This window comes from Diuraphis noxia, unplaced genomic scaffold (genome assembly GCF_037042655.1).
Source record: "Diuraphis noxia isolate RWA-SAM2 unplaced genomic scaffold, SU_Dnox_SAM2 contig0005, whole genome shotgun sequence".
NCBI lineage: Eukaryota > Metazoa > Arthropoda > Insecta > Hemiptera > Aphididae > Diuraphis > Diuraphis noxia.
The window spans coordinates 4,354,211-4,371,260 of NW_028301715.1; the positions used below are offsets into that span (position 1 = coordinate 4,354,211).

At 27.6% G+C, this 17,050-nt stretch overlaps 1 protein-coding gene across 4 annotated transcripts; it reads right to left on the minus strand.

The window, feature by feature from the left end:
• Window positions 1-774: 774 nt before the first annotated feature.
• Window positions 775-17,029, minus strand: LOC149054771 (E3 ubiquitin-protein ligase rfwd3.S-like). 4 transcript variants are annotated; one of them, XM_089229149.1, is made up of 11 exons: window positions 16,478-17,029; window positions 7,516-7,620; window positions 4,778-4,887; window positions 4,372-4,514; window positions 3,838-4,135; window positions 3,508-3,644; window positions 3,299-3,439; window positions 2,951-3,175; window positions 2,666-2,891; window positions 2,146-2,592; window positions 775-2,050 (listed from the first exon to the last, which is right to left on the minus strand). In XM_089229149.1, the coding sequence occupies exons 3-11, from the start codon at window positions 4,875-4,877 to the stop codon at window positions 1,791-1,793; spliced, it is 1,977 nt and encodes a 658-aa protein (XP_089085275.1). In that variant the 5' UTR covers window positions 4,878-4,887; window positions 7,516-7,620; window positions 16,478-17,029; the 3' UTR covers window positions 775-1,790. The 4 variants fall into 4 exon arrangements, with proteins under 4 accessions (XP_089085275.1, XP_089085274.1, XP_089085273.1 ...); XM_089229148.1 differs by having other exon boundaries at window positions 7,453-7,620; XM_089229147.1 differs by lacking the exon at window positions 7,516-7,620 and having other exon boundaries at window positions 16,478-17,028.
• Between the last annotated feature and the right edge of the window lie 21 nt (window positions 17,030-17,050).

A 17,050-nucleotide genomic window follows, 5' to 3' on the forward strand; every position in this document is an offset into this window, starting at 1 on the left:
ATTCTAAACGTTAATAAATACAATTTTTGCTTCAATATTCAGTGGATTAAAATAAAGGTTGGCATCAGAGCTGGATTGGCTCAGCGACTTACCATGTCAAACTCTAGATGGGTTATTTCTCAAACATGAGGATGATACAACATTTTTGAATTGCATTTATCATGTTCTTTTTTAAGAAAACACAAATAAATTATGATACTCTTTGAAAAAACTAGTAATGAACATTTATCGTCAAGAGAATGACAAACAACCTATAGAGAGTCAAAATGTAATTAGTAAGTAATACCAAACAAGGTACTGATACCACAAACTAAGATATATTTTAATCTTTTAATGAGTTGAATAAAATATACATTCATTATTGTTACATTTAGTTTGAGACTTATTTACAAATCAATACACGATGATATCTTGTAACATTCAATGAGTGCGGCTCAACCAGTGATCCAGAAGGTGGAGTGTTAAGTAATTATTAAATTAAGATTATTTCTTATTGTAAATGCAAAATGGTAGTTTATTTGGTATAAGTTGATTTGATGTATTTGTACAAAGGGTGAAAGATTCTGTATTGCGGACTCTTTCAGAAATGGTATTCTTGTTCTACTTTTAATAGGCCATCGGTCTTATAATTAAGCCAATGCTTTTGAAGCTGCTCGTGTAGGAAAAAATGTAGTTTTCACGAAAAGTGATTGCAGATCAATCAGTTTCCGATGTATATTAGAAAAACAGTGCTACACTTTATTAGATGTATTTTATAGATTGACAAGTCATTCGTTTAATATTTAGTAATATATTACTATAATAAAACAATTTCAAATTATTTTACAATTGTTTTGATTGGTAATAATCTGGGATACCATTTAATAATCATGTAAGTATAGACATTTAAGCAGTTTAACTTCTATAAATCCGTAATACCATAACAACATTATGAAATCGTAAAGATGATTTAATCTTAAAATGATACAAGTAAAATACTATACACAAATAATTAAGTCTAGAGTATGGATTTTGATGGGATTTAGTTTTTTTTCTTTTGGTTCAGAACAAAACAGTTATAACATGTTTCATGTAACATAGTATAAATCTGAACAATTTTATTATTTAATTTTTGATCTTGTACTTTTTTTTAATCTTTTAAGCTTTAAGTGATTAATGTGCTAATTAATTTAATTCTTCAATTTTTAAATGAAATTGAAATCGAGCAGCTTTGTCAAAGAGCAAATCTCACTTATAAATATGAAGTTTTTTGACAATTTATAAATTAATGATTAAATAATTAAATAATAAATTATTTAAAGGATTTTAGAGCTTTATTTTAAAAGATTTTTCTATAATTCTTTAGTGCAGTAGAATCCATACTCTAGTGATAATATTATCATAATTTAATAATATTTTTACATTATGTTATATTTTTATTTTATTTTTTGTCAACTATTTATTCATAGAACTATACAAGTAAATAAGTTTTGGAAATTTAATATTAATTATACAACTAAAATTAAATGGCAAATAAATCATAACAATAAAATATTAATAAAAGCAAACAGATAATATTGTATGTCAACAGACATCAATCTTACTAAATAGGAAACTAAGTTTAAAATATATCAATATAGGATAACACAATGTTCAATCAAATGGTTAGGCTAGGTTAGGTTAAGACTAGACTAACCTAACCAAATGCACTACAATTATTTTGCTCGTGGAAAAAATCTTTAATTTAAATTTATAAGTTATAAATGCATATACAAACCAAAACGGAATATTTTATCTTTGTTTTTTTTTTTCTAAACAGTGAACAAATTAACAGCATTTTCTGACAAACCAGCCAATAATCGTCTACCGCTATTCATCATACCAGGTAAGGGGCATAAATCCAAAAAGTTTTCATTTACTTGGAAATTGTGAGGATTGGTTCCCTGATTGACATTAAATACCTTGATGGTTTTTGATTTTTCATCAAAACTACAAGCAAGTGTGTCTTCATAGGAAGCACCAGTGGTTGGCACCAAACATGAGCGGGACAAATGTGTAGCCTTATCACCGGCTGGAAGCATTAAAAATATATGAGACAAACATATTGTAAGTAAAACATTACAAAGGACAAAGGAGTACAATAAAATACTTAATGTCGTGACTAACCATAAAAAGTGACAACCGGAGTTACTACAGGTCCTTCTGTATTGTAATCTGCTATTTTAGACACAATATGTCTGACAGACTTGTTGGGACCATAAGGTTTGGATGTTGATAGAATGAGATTAGAATTGTAGTCATAAGAAGTATTAGTCCAGAGTCCTTTTAATGGCAATTCAGTCTCTGTGTAGCAATGCATTTCTTTGCCAGGTTCTTGTTCAAACATAGATAAATAGTCCATTCTGGTTTTCAAGAACCCACCATAAATGAAAGCTCGAGAAGTTGATGGTGGGATGGAGATGAGAGAAACACAACCAAGTTTTCGAGACTGATCAGCGTTAAACAATTTCATATACCTGCGGTCAATATAATATAAGGAACCCATCTGACCACCAGCAACCAACATGTTGGTATTGTCACCAGTCCAACAACATGACCACAGTGGTTCATTCACTGTAAATGTAGACAATATTACTAGAAAATTATACAGAGACGAATAATTAATAATACAAAAATTAATGTTTACCATCTAAAGAAGAAACAACCTGATTGCAAGTTACATCTGTTAGATTGATGCATTTATCCAAACTGACAGAAGCCAAAAGATTATGTTCAAAAGGATGAAACGCCATATCACGAATTTGCTTTTTGTGTGCAAAAATACAATCTTTAGAAACGTCCAGTGTTGATCCATTCAATTTTCTGATCACATGTGAATTGAACAATGACGATTCAGAATGTTGTGACACTACCTGATAATACTTCAATTTGATGATCTTTTTTTTTAAATATAATTAACTTAAACACTCACCAACATCATGTTATATTTATTGTACGCCATAACTCTACAACCAGAGTTCTTGCACAAATTAATTTTTTTTGTACATTGTCGTAATGATGTAGGACCAGCTGCTTGTTTATTTAATAGATCTATATCCACCATAGATTTTAATCTTTTTACTTCGTTATCTAAATAAGTAGCTTTGACTTTCCATTTTTCTGCTTCCAAATGCATTAAATTTTTCTCTCGATTTTCCTAAGAAAACACAAAACAAGAAAAATGGTTAATGCATGTAAAATGATTTAATATAAAACAAATAAAGCTAAATTTTTGTTTTGATTATGATAACTAATAACTATACTTATTAACTATTCATACTTTTTCCACTTTAAGTTCAAGTGCAGTTACTTCAGCTGTATCAACTGCAATTAGATTTTTTGCATATAAAACTCTAATATCTTTAACATTTGCTCTTCTGTTACATGTTGGACATCTTTTTGCATCTCTATTACATCCAGTCTAATAAACGAGATTATAAAAATATAAACATGTGTAAAAAAAATTACTATTTAAGCTAGGCTATTAACCTTAATCCATCTTTGTAAACAATTCTCTCCAAAAATATGACCACATTTCAAACAAGCAGGTCTATGCAAACCAGTGTTAGTCAAAGTATCTAAACATATTGAACAGGAAAACGCTTCATCTTCTGTTTTTGAATTTCCTAGGAATTAAATGAAATTAAAATAAATATGATTAAGATTCTATATTAGGTAATTATTTAATAACATGAGCCTCTTTATCATAAAGCAAAATAATATTTTTCATATTCATGTTATTAAAGGGTTTGTGCAGTATTGTAAAATAAAAAAAAAATATATTAGAATACAATTTTTTTAAGAAGATATGTATTTTACCGTCATAATTTCGTTTTAAAGAAGTTGAAGCTGAAGTTGTTGCAGGACACCTAATAGGAGATGTAGCTCGAGATCCAACCGGAGATCCCATTACAGATGATTCAGGAGAAGTTTCTGGAGATGTTGCTAGAGAATCCATTGGTGATTCTATAGGAAATCCTACTGGAGATCCTGCTGGAGGGTCTATAGGAAATCCCATTATGGAATCTGCATCTGAATCATATGAATCTGAAAATCTTCCGGATCTTTGCATTGCTTGATGACTTGACACTAAGATAATACTTGATGAAGGAGAACCCTGAATAAAAATTAATGATTTGTTATGAAAATTAATTAACAAATTAATAACAAAAATTGAAAATACCTAATATCAAATATATATATTATTTTTAAAACTAAATTTATGACATTTTAATAGTTAAGACTACCTATATAAATATAAAACTAAATTTATTACTTAATAGACTTCATTTTTTATATTATGCATAACACATATTGAATATAAGGTAATAATACGACAAGACATATACTAACTTCATAAACTTCATCATCTCCATCTACATAATCTGAATAATCTGCATAATTTTCATAATCTTCATCATCTTCATCAACTGCATCAGATACTGGATCTTCTGCATATAATTCTTCTATTGGAATCGCTAGTGGTACTGGTGGAGCTAAAGGAAAAATGTGTGAAGTAATTCTTAGGCCAGCAGCCAAAATATCGGGTACATCTATACCACGATGGTAATAATAGTTACTGTAATTAAAATATAAAATACAGTCAAGTCGCTGCAACTTAAACCTGGATAATTCGGAAAACTTGATAGCTTAATTGTTTTTACTACCCTGTTAATCAGTTAGATATCTCAAAGGGAATTTTTATCCTCATTCAACTTTGAGTTATCGCGAATTGACTGTATAAACTAGCTATTCTCACCTATAATATTTATATTATTTCTTTCTAAATAATTAGTGAATAATTGTTCTGCTTCCAAAATGTCCTCACTGTGTTCCCATTCTCTTGGTGGACTACCCATAATTTTATTTCTGTAAATCATAAATAAAAATATATACTTTTAAAGTTGTATTACATGATTGTATTCAACCCTAAAACATTTACTATTTGTTGATAAAATATTCATAAATACCTATTATAAAAGTATCTTTAATGATATAAAACAATAGTTTATATTAACTATACTTAACACGAGACTTAACATAAATTTCATGTTAATTTAAGAAATAGTAAGCAATAAAATTAAAAATAAGATTAACGAGATAGGGTTAGGTTAGATTAGGTTAAAAAGTATTAACTGGTCTAATTTAAATTAAGATAAAGATTTTCAATAACATACTTAACCGAGAAGTTTCTCTATTTTAAAGTAGTGAATCTCATCAGTTATCATTGAGTTGGTCACTGTTATGGATAAGTTAAATTTGAATTCAAATAAATAGTTTTATTTTCAATGAAAAATAATTCTGAGCAGAAACGATCTGTCAGCCAACATTTTTAAGGATATTTTATTAAATATATATATTAGTAATAATTAATAAGATAAGTTGAACTTATTTTTTCTTAAAACAATTGAATATGTTGTACAGAATTATATTATTTCATGTACATAATGGATACCTATATTACTAGCTATTATTAAAAGAATTCTATACCCATTACACAAATTTGTTTTATACATATTAGAAGTATGTAATGCGGCAAATTTATGTAAAAATAATAGGTACTAATTATTAGTCAATAATAAAAAAAAAAAAATTGTTTGTTTGTTTATTCAGAGAAATCTCTGGACCTACTCATCTGGTTAAAAAAAAAAAAATGTTACCAACCATTAGCTACACTATTCCAAGGATCTTGAGGATGACGAAGTATACAGGTGTCCCGCGAAGATTTACCCATTGCGATATCTCATGAAATAATGGAGATATTTAATTCTGGTTTTGTAATAAGACTTATAGGGATAAGAACTAAAATCATCCCATTTTTAAATTTATTTTACCTAATGTTTAAGTAAAAAATTAAAATAATAAATATTTAATTTAATTATTTCTAAAAAAAATCAAAGATAGCCATTTCGTAGTTTATTTTTCTAAGAACATTGACGTTTCAAAATTGTATTTTCCTTATTTTTAATATTTTTTCTAGTGTTGAATACATAAAATATGATTATAACTAGGCACACTGAAAGTGTGCGACAGGTTGTACGAGAATGCGAGCGACGCTTGGGTCACATGTTTGATAACATTACAGTAATACAGTGTTCAACAATTCGCAATTTTTCTCAAAACTAAAAAATTAAATTAATAAAAATAAAATGTTGAAACATCTATGATTTCAGAAAAATAAACTCTACAAAATGGCTATAGTCAATTTTTTTGGAAATAATTAAATAAAAAAATATAGGTATTTTTTAAAACTTTTTTACTAAAACAATAAAATAACTTAAAATATGAAATTATTGTAGGTAGTTCTTATCCTTGTGATTCTTATTACAAACCCAGAATTTTGATATCTCCATTATTTCGGGAGATATTGCAATGGATAGATCCTCACAGGACACTCTATATGTATATCCTCATATACCTCGTCATATACTAACTTATGAAGAGCATTGTATTAAGTCCAAAAGCATGAGCAATTAAAATATTGAGTTATATCTATCCATTTTTAACTACATAAATTCAAATTTTCATGTTTTCATGAATTTAATCAAAATTAACTTCAACCACTTGTAAAAAATTATGCGTATGTATTTAAGATAGGTATGGATTGTATTATCGATATATCATAAAACTTTCAACTTCAATCACTTTTTACTATTCTTCACTCAGTAAACAGTTGTACATTTTTATATTGTTAATTATTATCACTAAAAATATAAGCATTAAGTACTGTTATTGAACAGTTCTTCCAATCAAGCAAACCAAGCTCTCTTATGTGACCCTTTATTTATTGTGCTTATTGTAAAAATATTTTATACAGACTGCACAAATTAAAATAAATATAACAAAAAAATAATAATTATAATAATATAAGTGTACCACTAGTGATATTCAAAAATTATATATGGCCCTTTCTAAAATCCTAGTGAAAACTGCTGATCTATAGTTTCCAAGATCATATCTCCATGCTGAGATTTCCTAATTTTTGCTCTATATACACAGCTAAGTGGCAATTTCATACGCTTTGGAACTCATTAACACACATATTCTTAAAGCAGTAATTCTAAGAGACTCATTAAGTACTATAGGGAGTATTTAAACTTAAAACTTTTAACTTCTCCATCCCTAATGATATCGCCAGAAAAATACAAAATCAACTACACAACCTTACCAATTCCGGCTATTCAATCATCTTGAAATGGATCCCCAGTCACAATCAACTCACGGGAAACATAAAAGTCAATGAAAAAAAGCGCCAAGCAATAACATCTTCAGAAACTATAAAACTAAATTATTTTATCTAACATAACAATAAATCTATGACACGAATAATTTTTAAGAACATAATATGGCTACATGACACTATGACACAAACAATTTGGAACAACATATGACTACAGGCTTTGTTCCCAATAGAAATACGAATCAGACACACACCATTAATCCACCAATATTTGATGAAGAGGGAAATCCAACCTATATGTGAAAGTTGTGGTATACCTCCGGTTCGGCGGAAAGTGCAGGTAACACAAGCTTATGCCTGTGGCGGCATTTCTTCAGTTAGGTATTTAGAGCTGTACATTTCCATGAAGATTTTCAATAATTCTGAAAATTTTGAAAAATGTTTTTCACTTAGATTTTTTAATTACAGACAATTTGTTAATTGTACCCCAAAAACATAAAAACTTACCAACTTACTTAAAAAAATAAAAATACTAACTGTTTAATACATTTTACTTAAAAAAAAATAAAAACTGTTTAGTGTATTTTATTAATTAAAAATGTCCTGATACAAATTTTTTGCCGCAAATTTCAGTAATTGAAAATTTTCAATGTAGCTAACTGAACATTTTCAGAAAATTTCAATGAAAAAAAAAATTTTCAAGATCACATATCTAGGTATTTAGGATAATATTTTGTCTACAAAAACGAGTGCAGCAAATTTGTATTTTGTCTATGTATACATTTTGTCTAGAGCCGGCCCTGCCTCTAATTATTAAACACATAATAATAGAATGCTTCTCATATGAATTGGATAAACGGAAAGCAGGAGTACCAAATATTCTCTCAGAAGCCCTTCATCCAGACAACATAGATAAAACAATTTTCTTTATAATGAAGACCTAAAAAATGACTCTTGTATAACTTGTAACTATAATTAACTACCTAATATTATTGTATTTTAAAGTATGATGTAAACCTTGTAAAATTATTGCAGCCAATGACCTTAAACGCAGAAGCTTTAAAAAAATAAAAATAAAATAAATGTGGCCAAAATATTTTTTTAAGCATGATCTCTCTCTATTTGTATGTTTAAATTATGATTTTTGGAATTTTTTAAGTATACCTAGTTTAAGAAGGTATTTTTGATAAATTAGTTTTTTCACAACATTAAAGGAGTATCTTGCAGTGATATCAAAATTGATTTGTGTATCAGATGGCTTTTCTGAAAATATTTAAATATTGTAATCAAAATTTTAATAAAACATTTTTGAGTTATTCTACTTTAAATAATCAATACTGAGAATTGAGGTCTAAGAATATTACTTAATTTTGTTTTAAAAATTATTAGATGCAATATAAATTCATAAACATTTTGCTATTAAAACAAGTAGACTTAACTAGGTAGTCATCATTAACAAATATTTAAAACTAATCACGGAAGATCCCCATGCCAACTTACAGAAACTTATAGAAACTTACTATGGCCAAGCAAATGCTTCTCAAATGCTGTCAGTAGGCACAATGAAATATACATCAGACAGAAATTATCAGAAACAATCAGAAATATTTAGAAAATTAATAAATTTCATCAATTAAACTGAAATTGATGAATTATTTTATAAAACAATAGCTCTAATCTGATATATTATCCAACTTCACTATCCAACAGGAATCTCTTGATTTATCTTATATTGACAACGATACCGGTAGTTTTTGAATTTATATCAAACAAAAATCTATTTTTATATAAATAAATATAGATAAAGTAAATCAATACAGAGATGGAATGATAGAATAGAAAATGACCTAAAAAATTTCACCCCATTGTTAGATATGGGAAAGGCATTAGATAGAACGGTGGAAAGGCATTTTAGAAGCGGCGATGGTCCTGAATGAACTGCTATAAGCTTAGGAAGAAGGAATCAATGTATACCTATAATTATATAAATAGATAAAGGTAATTCAAAATAAATATCTAATGCTATCACTTGCAGCCAATAACCTATTACACAAAATATATATATACATGTCAAGTGTTCAACCATAAAAATAACCATTAAGGTAACACAAGAAGTCAAGAACGCTTGACCCAGTATTTTATGGTTTTTTTTTTTATTGCATAAAGGATTTAATAATAAAAGTATTTTTTATTTTTAAAAAGAAATTTTGTAAACCACTCATAACTTTTGTAAAAATCAAACAAAATCATATGGATATTTATAGTGACTAATAAAAAATACAATAAATACAACATTCATAAATTGATCAGAACTTTAACACACTCTCAATAAGTCAATATTTTTAAGATAGAAAAAAATGTCAAAGTTAAGTGAATAAAATTAATTTTATTTAAATTCTAACTAAAAAAAAAAAGCGAGTAAGTGGATGTTGCTCTGCTGTACATTAGGGGGTGGGGTGGACCTCTGACTAGGGTAGGTTAAATTTGAATGCAATGATAGGTATCATTGTATACGAAAAACAATTCTGAACGGAGATGATTTGTCAGTATAGGATAATATATTATATTTAAATGTTGTTATATATTCTATTTTGAAACAAATTTTATTTTTCAATTAGGACACATTATGCATAAGGCATGGTTAATCAATTTTTACAAAAACATTGCATGTAGTTATCATAATTCATAATACCTTATATTATCATAAATATACATATACCTCAATACCTGGTTTGAGGATAAATCGTTATTGTTACGCGATTTCATAAAAATGTAAAACTCAAACGCTCAAAACATTTTTCCTATAATGATGCTTCGAGTTTTCTCTATAGCTACTTGAAGTAAAACTTAGTGTTGTATTTTTATTCCTTAGTTATGAACACAAACATTTTTATGATTTTTCAACTTCAAAATAATTTGCAAATATTCATGGTTTTGACGAATTTTTGTCAATATTTGAACTTCAAATGTTAATAAAAAAAAATTGTGCCTATGTATTTTTATAATTTTTTAATCACTATAAGAATAACTTATGAGAAACTTTGTATTAAATTTTCAAGTATTTTGATTGGGCCAAAAAAAATTTATCGACACTTAAAACAAAAATGTTCAGAAAAATTTAAAATTTCAGTTGTCTACAAATATCTCAAAAAAAGTCAAAATATTTTGAAAATTTAATCATGTAAAGAAAATGCCAATCTAAATAACTGGTAAAATTTACAAGTATCTACCACTTATACTTTTTGAATAACAAATATTTAAAATCATTTCAGGATAAATCAATAACGTTATGCTATTTCGTAAAAATTTAATATTCAAATGCACTTAAAATTTTTCCAATAATGATGCTTCGAGTTTTCTCTAGAGCTACTAGAAGAAAAACTTAAGAAAAATTTAATGTTGTATTTTTAATCCTTAGTTATAAACAGAAAAAATTTTATGATTTTTCAACATCAAAATTACTTGCAAATTTTCCCGTTTTCGACAGATTTCGTAAAAATTTGAACTAGAAACACTTATAAAAAAAAATTGTGACTAACATTTTTTTTAGCTACAATAAGAACAACTCATAAGAAACCTTATATTACATTTTCAAGTTTTTTGGACATCCAACATTATTTTTACACACTTAAAAAAAAAATTCTCAAAAAAATCGAATATTTCAGTGGTCTATAAATAACTCAAAAAAAGTCAAAAATTTTTGAAAATTAAACTGTAAATATATTACACTAACATAAACATTTGGTTAAAATTTCAAGTATTTACAGTAATTATTGATGGTTATTAATTTTGCGTATAAATTCCCGTTTTGCTGTCATTTTTTTTTTGTTTTTCTCTATTTTTTTGAAAACTGTTGGAAAATTTTAACTTTTGACCTGTATAATGCACCAAGGATATTCACTTTTACATCGGAAACCACCCCCAAAGTTTGAAATTAAAGCATTATTTTGACTAGTTATGCTGTACCCTGTACATAGACAAAAAAAAAAAGAACACATCATTGTAAAATCAATACATTCATCACTTCGTTCAGAATCTAAAATATAAATCAAAAAAAAATGTTTATTCACTGCACATGTGCAAACATTTTTGTTTGAACATAACTTTAATTTTAAGTCATTTAGACAGTTAAGATTACAAATGAAATTCAGTCATGAGTTAGAAATATTTTAAATGACCTTCATTGTTTAACACACGATGCCTATGTAGGTATAATACATTTGGTGAAAACTTTACATCATTATACCAATACTGTGTTTCTATCTGTATTAAAAGATTAGGAGGGAGATTTTGAATCACATGCCTTATTTTTTTTTTAAGGTTTACAATACTTTCCTACAATAATATGCTGTATAGTTGCAGTCTTAAGACTTTTTTATTTTCGTGGAATCCATTATATGTTAAGATATGTCTTTCAAATTCAAACTTTTGGAGAGTACGGCGCGACTCACCTTTGCAATGACCATCAATAAAACACAAGGACGATCGCCAGAAGTGTGTGGATTGAATTTAGAAAATCCACGTTTCTCACATGGACAGCTATATGTGGGATGTTCATTTGTCAGAAAACCTTTTGATTTATTTGTGTACGTATCAGAAGGAAGAACAAAAAATATTTTGTATCCAAATACTCGAATAGTCAGACTTTTCTCGATACAACAAATAAATGTACATAATGATATACTAAATTGAATATCGTTATAAAATTATTACTTAATATATTTTAATCGTTATCTATCTATATGTATAAAAATATAAAAAATATACTGCTAGCATAATCACAGGAAACAAATTTAACCCACAGTTTGAGCCATAAAAGAGGTAGGATTTTTAACAGGCTACGAAGTGCATGGATTCAGATAGTATAATATAAACCTCGATATAAACACATAGGTAGGCATTGTTGGTTTCATAACAAACATAAACAAGAACATATAAAATAGTAGTTTATGTTAATAAGTTATTAACTTATCTTTACTATAACTCTACAACTTAACTTACTCTAGGCGTATTATTTCGTGTTTACAACCGATAATCGCAATAGAGTGGCGTTGCCTATAGGACATGAATTACATTACAAAATCTTTTTAGTTTTAGTGTATGATGTTCCACGACCCACGGGTAATGGATATTCAGCATTGTTTGTATCTAACCTAACCTAACCTGTTCATATCTTTGGAGTAAAAACAAAATTCTATATTAAATTATTGTAAGTAGGTATTTATATTTTTAATGACTCGCATATTATCAATCTTATAGTTTAGTGTACCTATTTAAATTTAAATTTATAAAAAAAGTTGTATATCAATTTAGAAAACATTTTTAATTAGTAATACAATTTTAGAACCACATAGGTATTTAATTTTCCTACGACATATTTTGATATTTATTGAGCATATTTGCATACATTTTGTAATGTTTTTAAGGTCATAAATATCTTAACCCTAATCATAGAAAAATAAATTAAAACCAGGAATATAATAAATACAGTATAATAAAATATCCTAGAATATATGCTAACAAACCATCTCCTCTCATAATTGTGTATTTTTGTAGGTATGTAATAATTTATGATTGAACTAAAATTTAACACATTTATAACAGTAATATGAGTTACACTTAACAACATCTAGGTATCCCCAAGCTTAAAAAAAATAAGAGGCTGGTGTATAGTACAATTTCATGTTTTTGTTTCCTCAACTATTTTGAAAACAAATAATTTATTCTCCTATATAAAATCTCATCATAGACAAAAAAAACACTTTATTGTTAAGAAAATTAATTTATTGGTTCACACTCAAAATCTAAAACTTTAATTATCCTATCAATAAACAATGTGTATTAATATACATTGCATGTAATATGTTTATCTGTAAATATCTAGTAGTACAACCTATTAAGTCTATAAAATTCAAAATTGGGCATTAATACTTATACAGAGTAAATCACCAAGCATGTTCACCCTCTTCTAATTCTTCAAAATTGCAATTATTCAAAATCTGATTTTAAGAATTTTTAAATAAGTAGGTAGGTTTTATCTAATTTTATCCTTAGAATTAATTTTTGAATTTCATACTTGTTTATATTAGATTGGTAGGTACTAAGGAGTATTCTGCATAGTTACTAACTTCTGTTTTTCAAATGACAACCCGTTAACCCCCATTAAATACTTACCAACATTTTTTTCTGAAAATGTTGAATATCAAAATGTAATTAGAAAAAATAGTTTTAGAATTAATAAACTTTGTGTATACTGTAAGCATGAACCATAAACATAAGAAAAAAATTAGTTTTAGACAGAGAAATAATCATGTACTTAACATGCACAGACAAACAATATAAAGATAATAAGTATATGACAATAAATTTGAAAGATATGGGGTCTATGATAATTTGAAAACATTAGTGTGTGTTCTAAATATTTCTCACCCTTTTCACGACTATAATTCTATTAGTTCATCCTTAAATGTTTCTATTCTTTCCTCTCATCGTTTTGATGCAGACATCCACTCTATCTCATCTTTACTTAATGGCTCTATGGATGCCCCCGATTCTACTTTCTTCCATTTCTTTTCGTATTCCTGTCTATCCAACCAGAAACCACTCCCTACATTACATCCCCTCTCACCATACAAACTACAACCACAACCATCCTATACATAGAATGCTCCACCTCCTAAAACTGCATTTCATTTTGTACAAAATTATATTTCTTTGTATCTTAGTTTTATTGCCACGTTAAAAATTAGAATGCTGTTAACTTCATAGCTATTTTTTAATTATGTTAATTATTAAGTTATTATTATGTTAAATTTAATATACTATCTATGTTACCTCCGATGTTACCTATCTATAATTTTACATGTATACAATTTAAAAATTTTTTCTTCATTAACTGTTATATCACCAATATGTAAATGCCGACTGACGTCGATTAATTAAATAAATTAGTAATTTATATTAACCTAATAATATATATAATTCATAAAAATGGTCCAAGTTAGTGAAGTTTTTAGGATTGTTTTCAAGATGACATAAATAATCATACATAAACTGGAGTAGGCTTAATCCCAATCCATGTGCGTAACTAGAGTTTACATTGTAGAAGAATTAACAATACCAAACACATAGTTCTGAGATTTATTATTTCTACTTTGGACGCAAGGTCTTCTTCCTTAGCTGCATTTATGCCTACTCCTATTTATACTAGCTGCTTTATCGTGTTTATTACAATTATTCAAGCATGAAAAAAATATGAGGAAAAATACAAAATATACGTTTCTATTGGTTAAAGGTAATTGCAGTCAGATATGCGACCAACAATTAGCACAGACTTCTATACTTACTAGATAAGTAACTCTTATAATATTTACATTGTTATCAGTGAAGCTCGCACGGGGATGACCGACATCTTTTCGGTTGGCAAAACATTGGTTGGCATATACAAAATGTATAAGGAATAAATGAAATTATAAATTTTTTTAAAGGTGATATATAACAATAATGACAAAATGATCTATATAAAATAATTTTTTTTTGTTACAAACAACAAGTCTAGAAATAATAAAATACAATACAACATCAATTAATATTTACCATAAATACATATATAATATTGCATACTATTTGCCAACCGAGAAAATGGCGGAACCCGGCTTCAACTAATGCACAGAGTTACTTATCTAGTTATTATAGAAGTCTGTGACAATTAGTAGTAAAAGCCAACCTACTTATTAGTGATATGATTACTGCAATTTACTATGATTAATGGATAAAAACAAAAGTTTATCGCTAAATTACATTTATTAAAAAGAACAAAAAATTTCAAGGGTTTGAAAATATGGTCCACAAGTATATTTAAAAATTATAAGAATTAGAACAAACAAATTAATGAATTCATTATTAAAAGAAAAAGTTTGGAGGGTGTGGTGAGCAGCTTTGGTGAATTTTCTTGTGAAATATCTCCAACATAAGCACTATACAGTATTTGAAAAATCTGGCGAAAACATGACACGCTTCGCACATGTGCAGTTTCAATGACTGTTGTTGATTCCCGCAAATACGTGCAGTGGTCCTACCATTATAAAGCTATGCAGGTTTTCCAAACTTATAGAGAATACCTAGGGTATAAATTAAGGGAACAGTGCATAAATCAATTACCTATAAGGCTATAACTATCATTAAATATACCTAAGTATTTTTTTTGTTATAAACGAATAAATTTACAAATATTGAAAATTTTCAACACTGATATTTATCAAAACAATTTGTTTCTTTGTGCATGAGTTAAATAGTATTGAAAATTTCATAATTTTTATTATATAGTATTTAGTGATACCTTATAAAGGTATAACAAAAATTATGATAATGATTATAATAACGTTAGAGATAATATTATATTGAGTACCTAAATAGTTGTAATACTATATTGCACAGATGGCCAACATCAATAATTTGTTCGTGAGCCTTGTGTATAAATGCAATGACATCAAGAGCCAAAATATTTATAAATACATTTTATAATTTTTTATACTATAATATATTATATACCTATAATATATATTATATATATTTTTGTTTGTTAATCTGTATTCTATAGACTTATATATAATATATAATGAAAAAGTTTATTCTATAAATATAAATGAAAAAAAAAATTAAAATTTAAGTTTTTGTAAATACAACAGAAGCAACATACAACAATGAAATCGGCAAAATTGGCGATCCCTACTATATTGTCAATAAGTGTTTTATGTTTAATTAACAAATGGTCTTATAACTTTGAAAAAATGAATAATTACAAGATCTATGAAAAAATTATTAATTTTTTACATGGTAGACGCATTGTTTCCAAAAGTCCAAATCAATACTGTATATCAATTGGAAATCATGTCTAATTGAACAGGTTATAATTTTAACATGCAAATAACACAGCACAATTCCTGCAAAACCTCTCACCCAATCACCGTTAAGTATTTATTTTAGTTTATGAAGGAAATGTTATACTTACACTTTGAATGATGCAACATGGGATATAAATTAAAATTGAAACGTCTAACAAGGGAAAAGGCAAGAAAACTAAAAATAAAAAGATAAGCTCTGTCAAAGGGTGAGTGGGGTTAAGGGTCGAGTGAGGGGGCGAGTTGAGAGGTCATGTGATCGCACCCAAAATGGCGGCTGAATGTCTATCGACATCGTTCACTGTTTTAGTACCAAAACAAAAAAATTCTACGTTGCACCGCTAATCAAGGACCCATCGATTCAAAATTATATACTTACATAGAACAACTTTTTTTCCGAAGTAGAAACAAAGAAATGACCACCACACCGAATCAAATCGATTCGACGCCGCCGGAACAACGGAAAAAGTAAATGGCTTTTTTGAGAAACAAAAATGCCCGATGCTTGATCAAAGTCCAGGAGTTTCTTCATACAAATATGCTGAATAATTATTCAGTAGCAATTGGACGGATACGGGCAGCGGCAAAAATTTAAAAATGAACGTCTCAACTCAAACGTCCACCGAACAGTAGTCAAGACACTCAGACACTATCGAGTGTCGACTTCTTAATGAGTAATGAGCAGTGGCGATGTAGATAGCTGAAATAGCCGATCCGACAGCGCTATACCGACGCTAGAGATGCAGTTAAAAACTCCGATCGATGTTCAAAACAAAATAGTAAATACAAATATAATTTAATAACATTGTTGATATTGTTGATAATGAAAATGAGAAACGAGCATTGCGCCGAAGCCGCCAGAGAAGGTTGCCAAAGTGTCCCGACGAAAATGTAAACAAAAATAATAATATTATTACACATTTAAACGGCGACCATGATCCGATGGTGATAC

Excerpts from the sequence above, each read along its gene's own strand:
- LOC149054771 (XM_089229146.1), bottom strand. The coding sequence starts at position 4,898 with ATGATTTACAGAAATAAAATTATGGGTAGTCCACCAAGAGAATGGGAA. Across the intron at positions 3,176-3,298 it reads TTGAACTTAAAGTGGAAAAA|GAAAATCGAGAGAAAAATTT; the intron begins GTATGAATAGTT and ends GTGTTTTCTTAG. Across the intron at positions 2,892-2,950 it reads ATAAATATAACATGATGTTG|GTAGTGTCACAACATTCTGA; the intron begins GTGAGTGTTTAA and ends AAGTATTATCAG.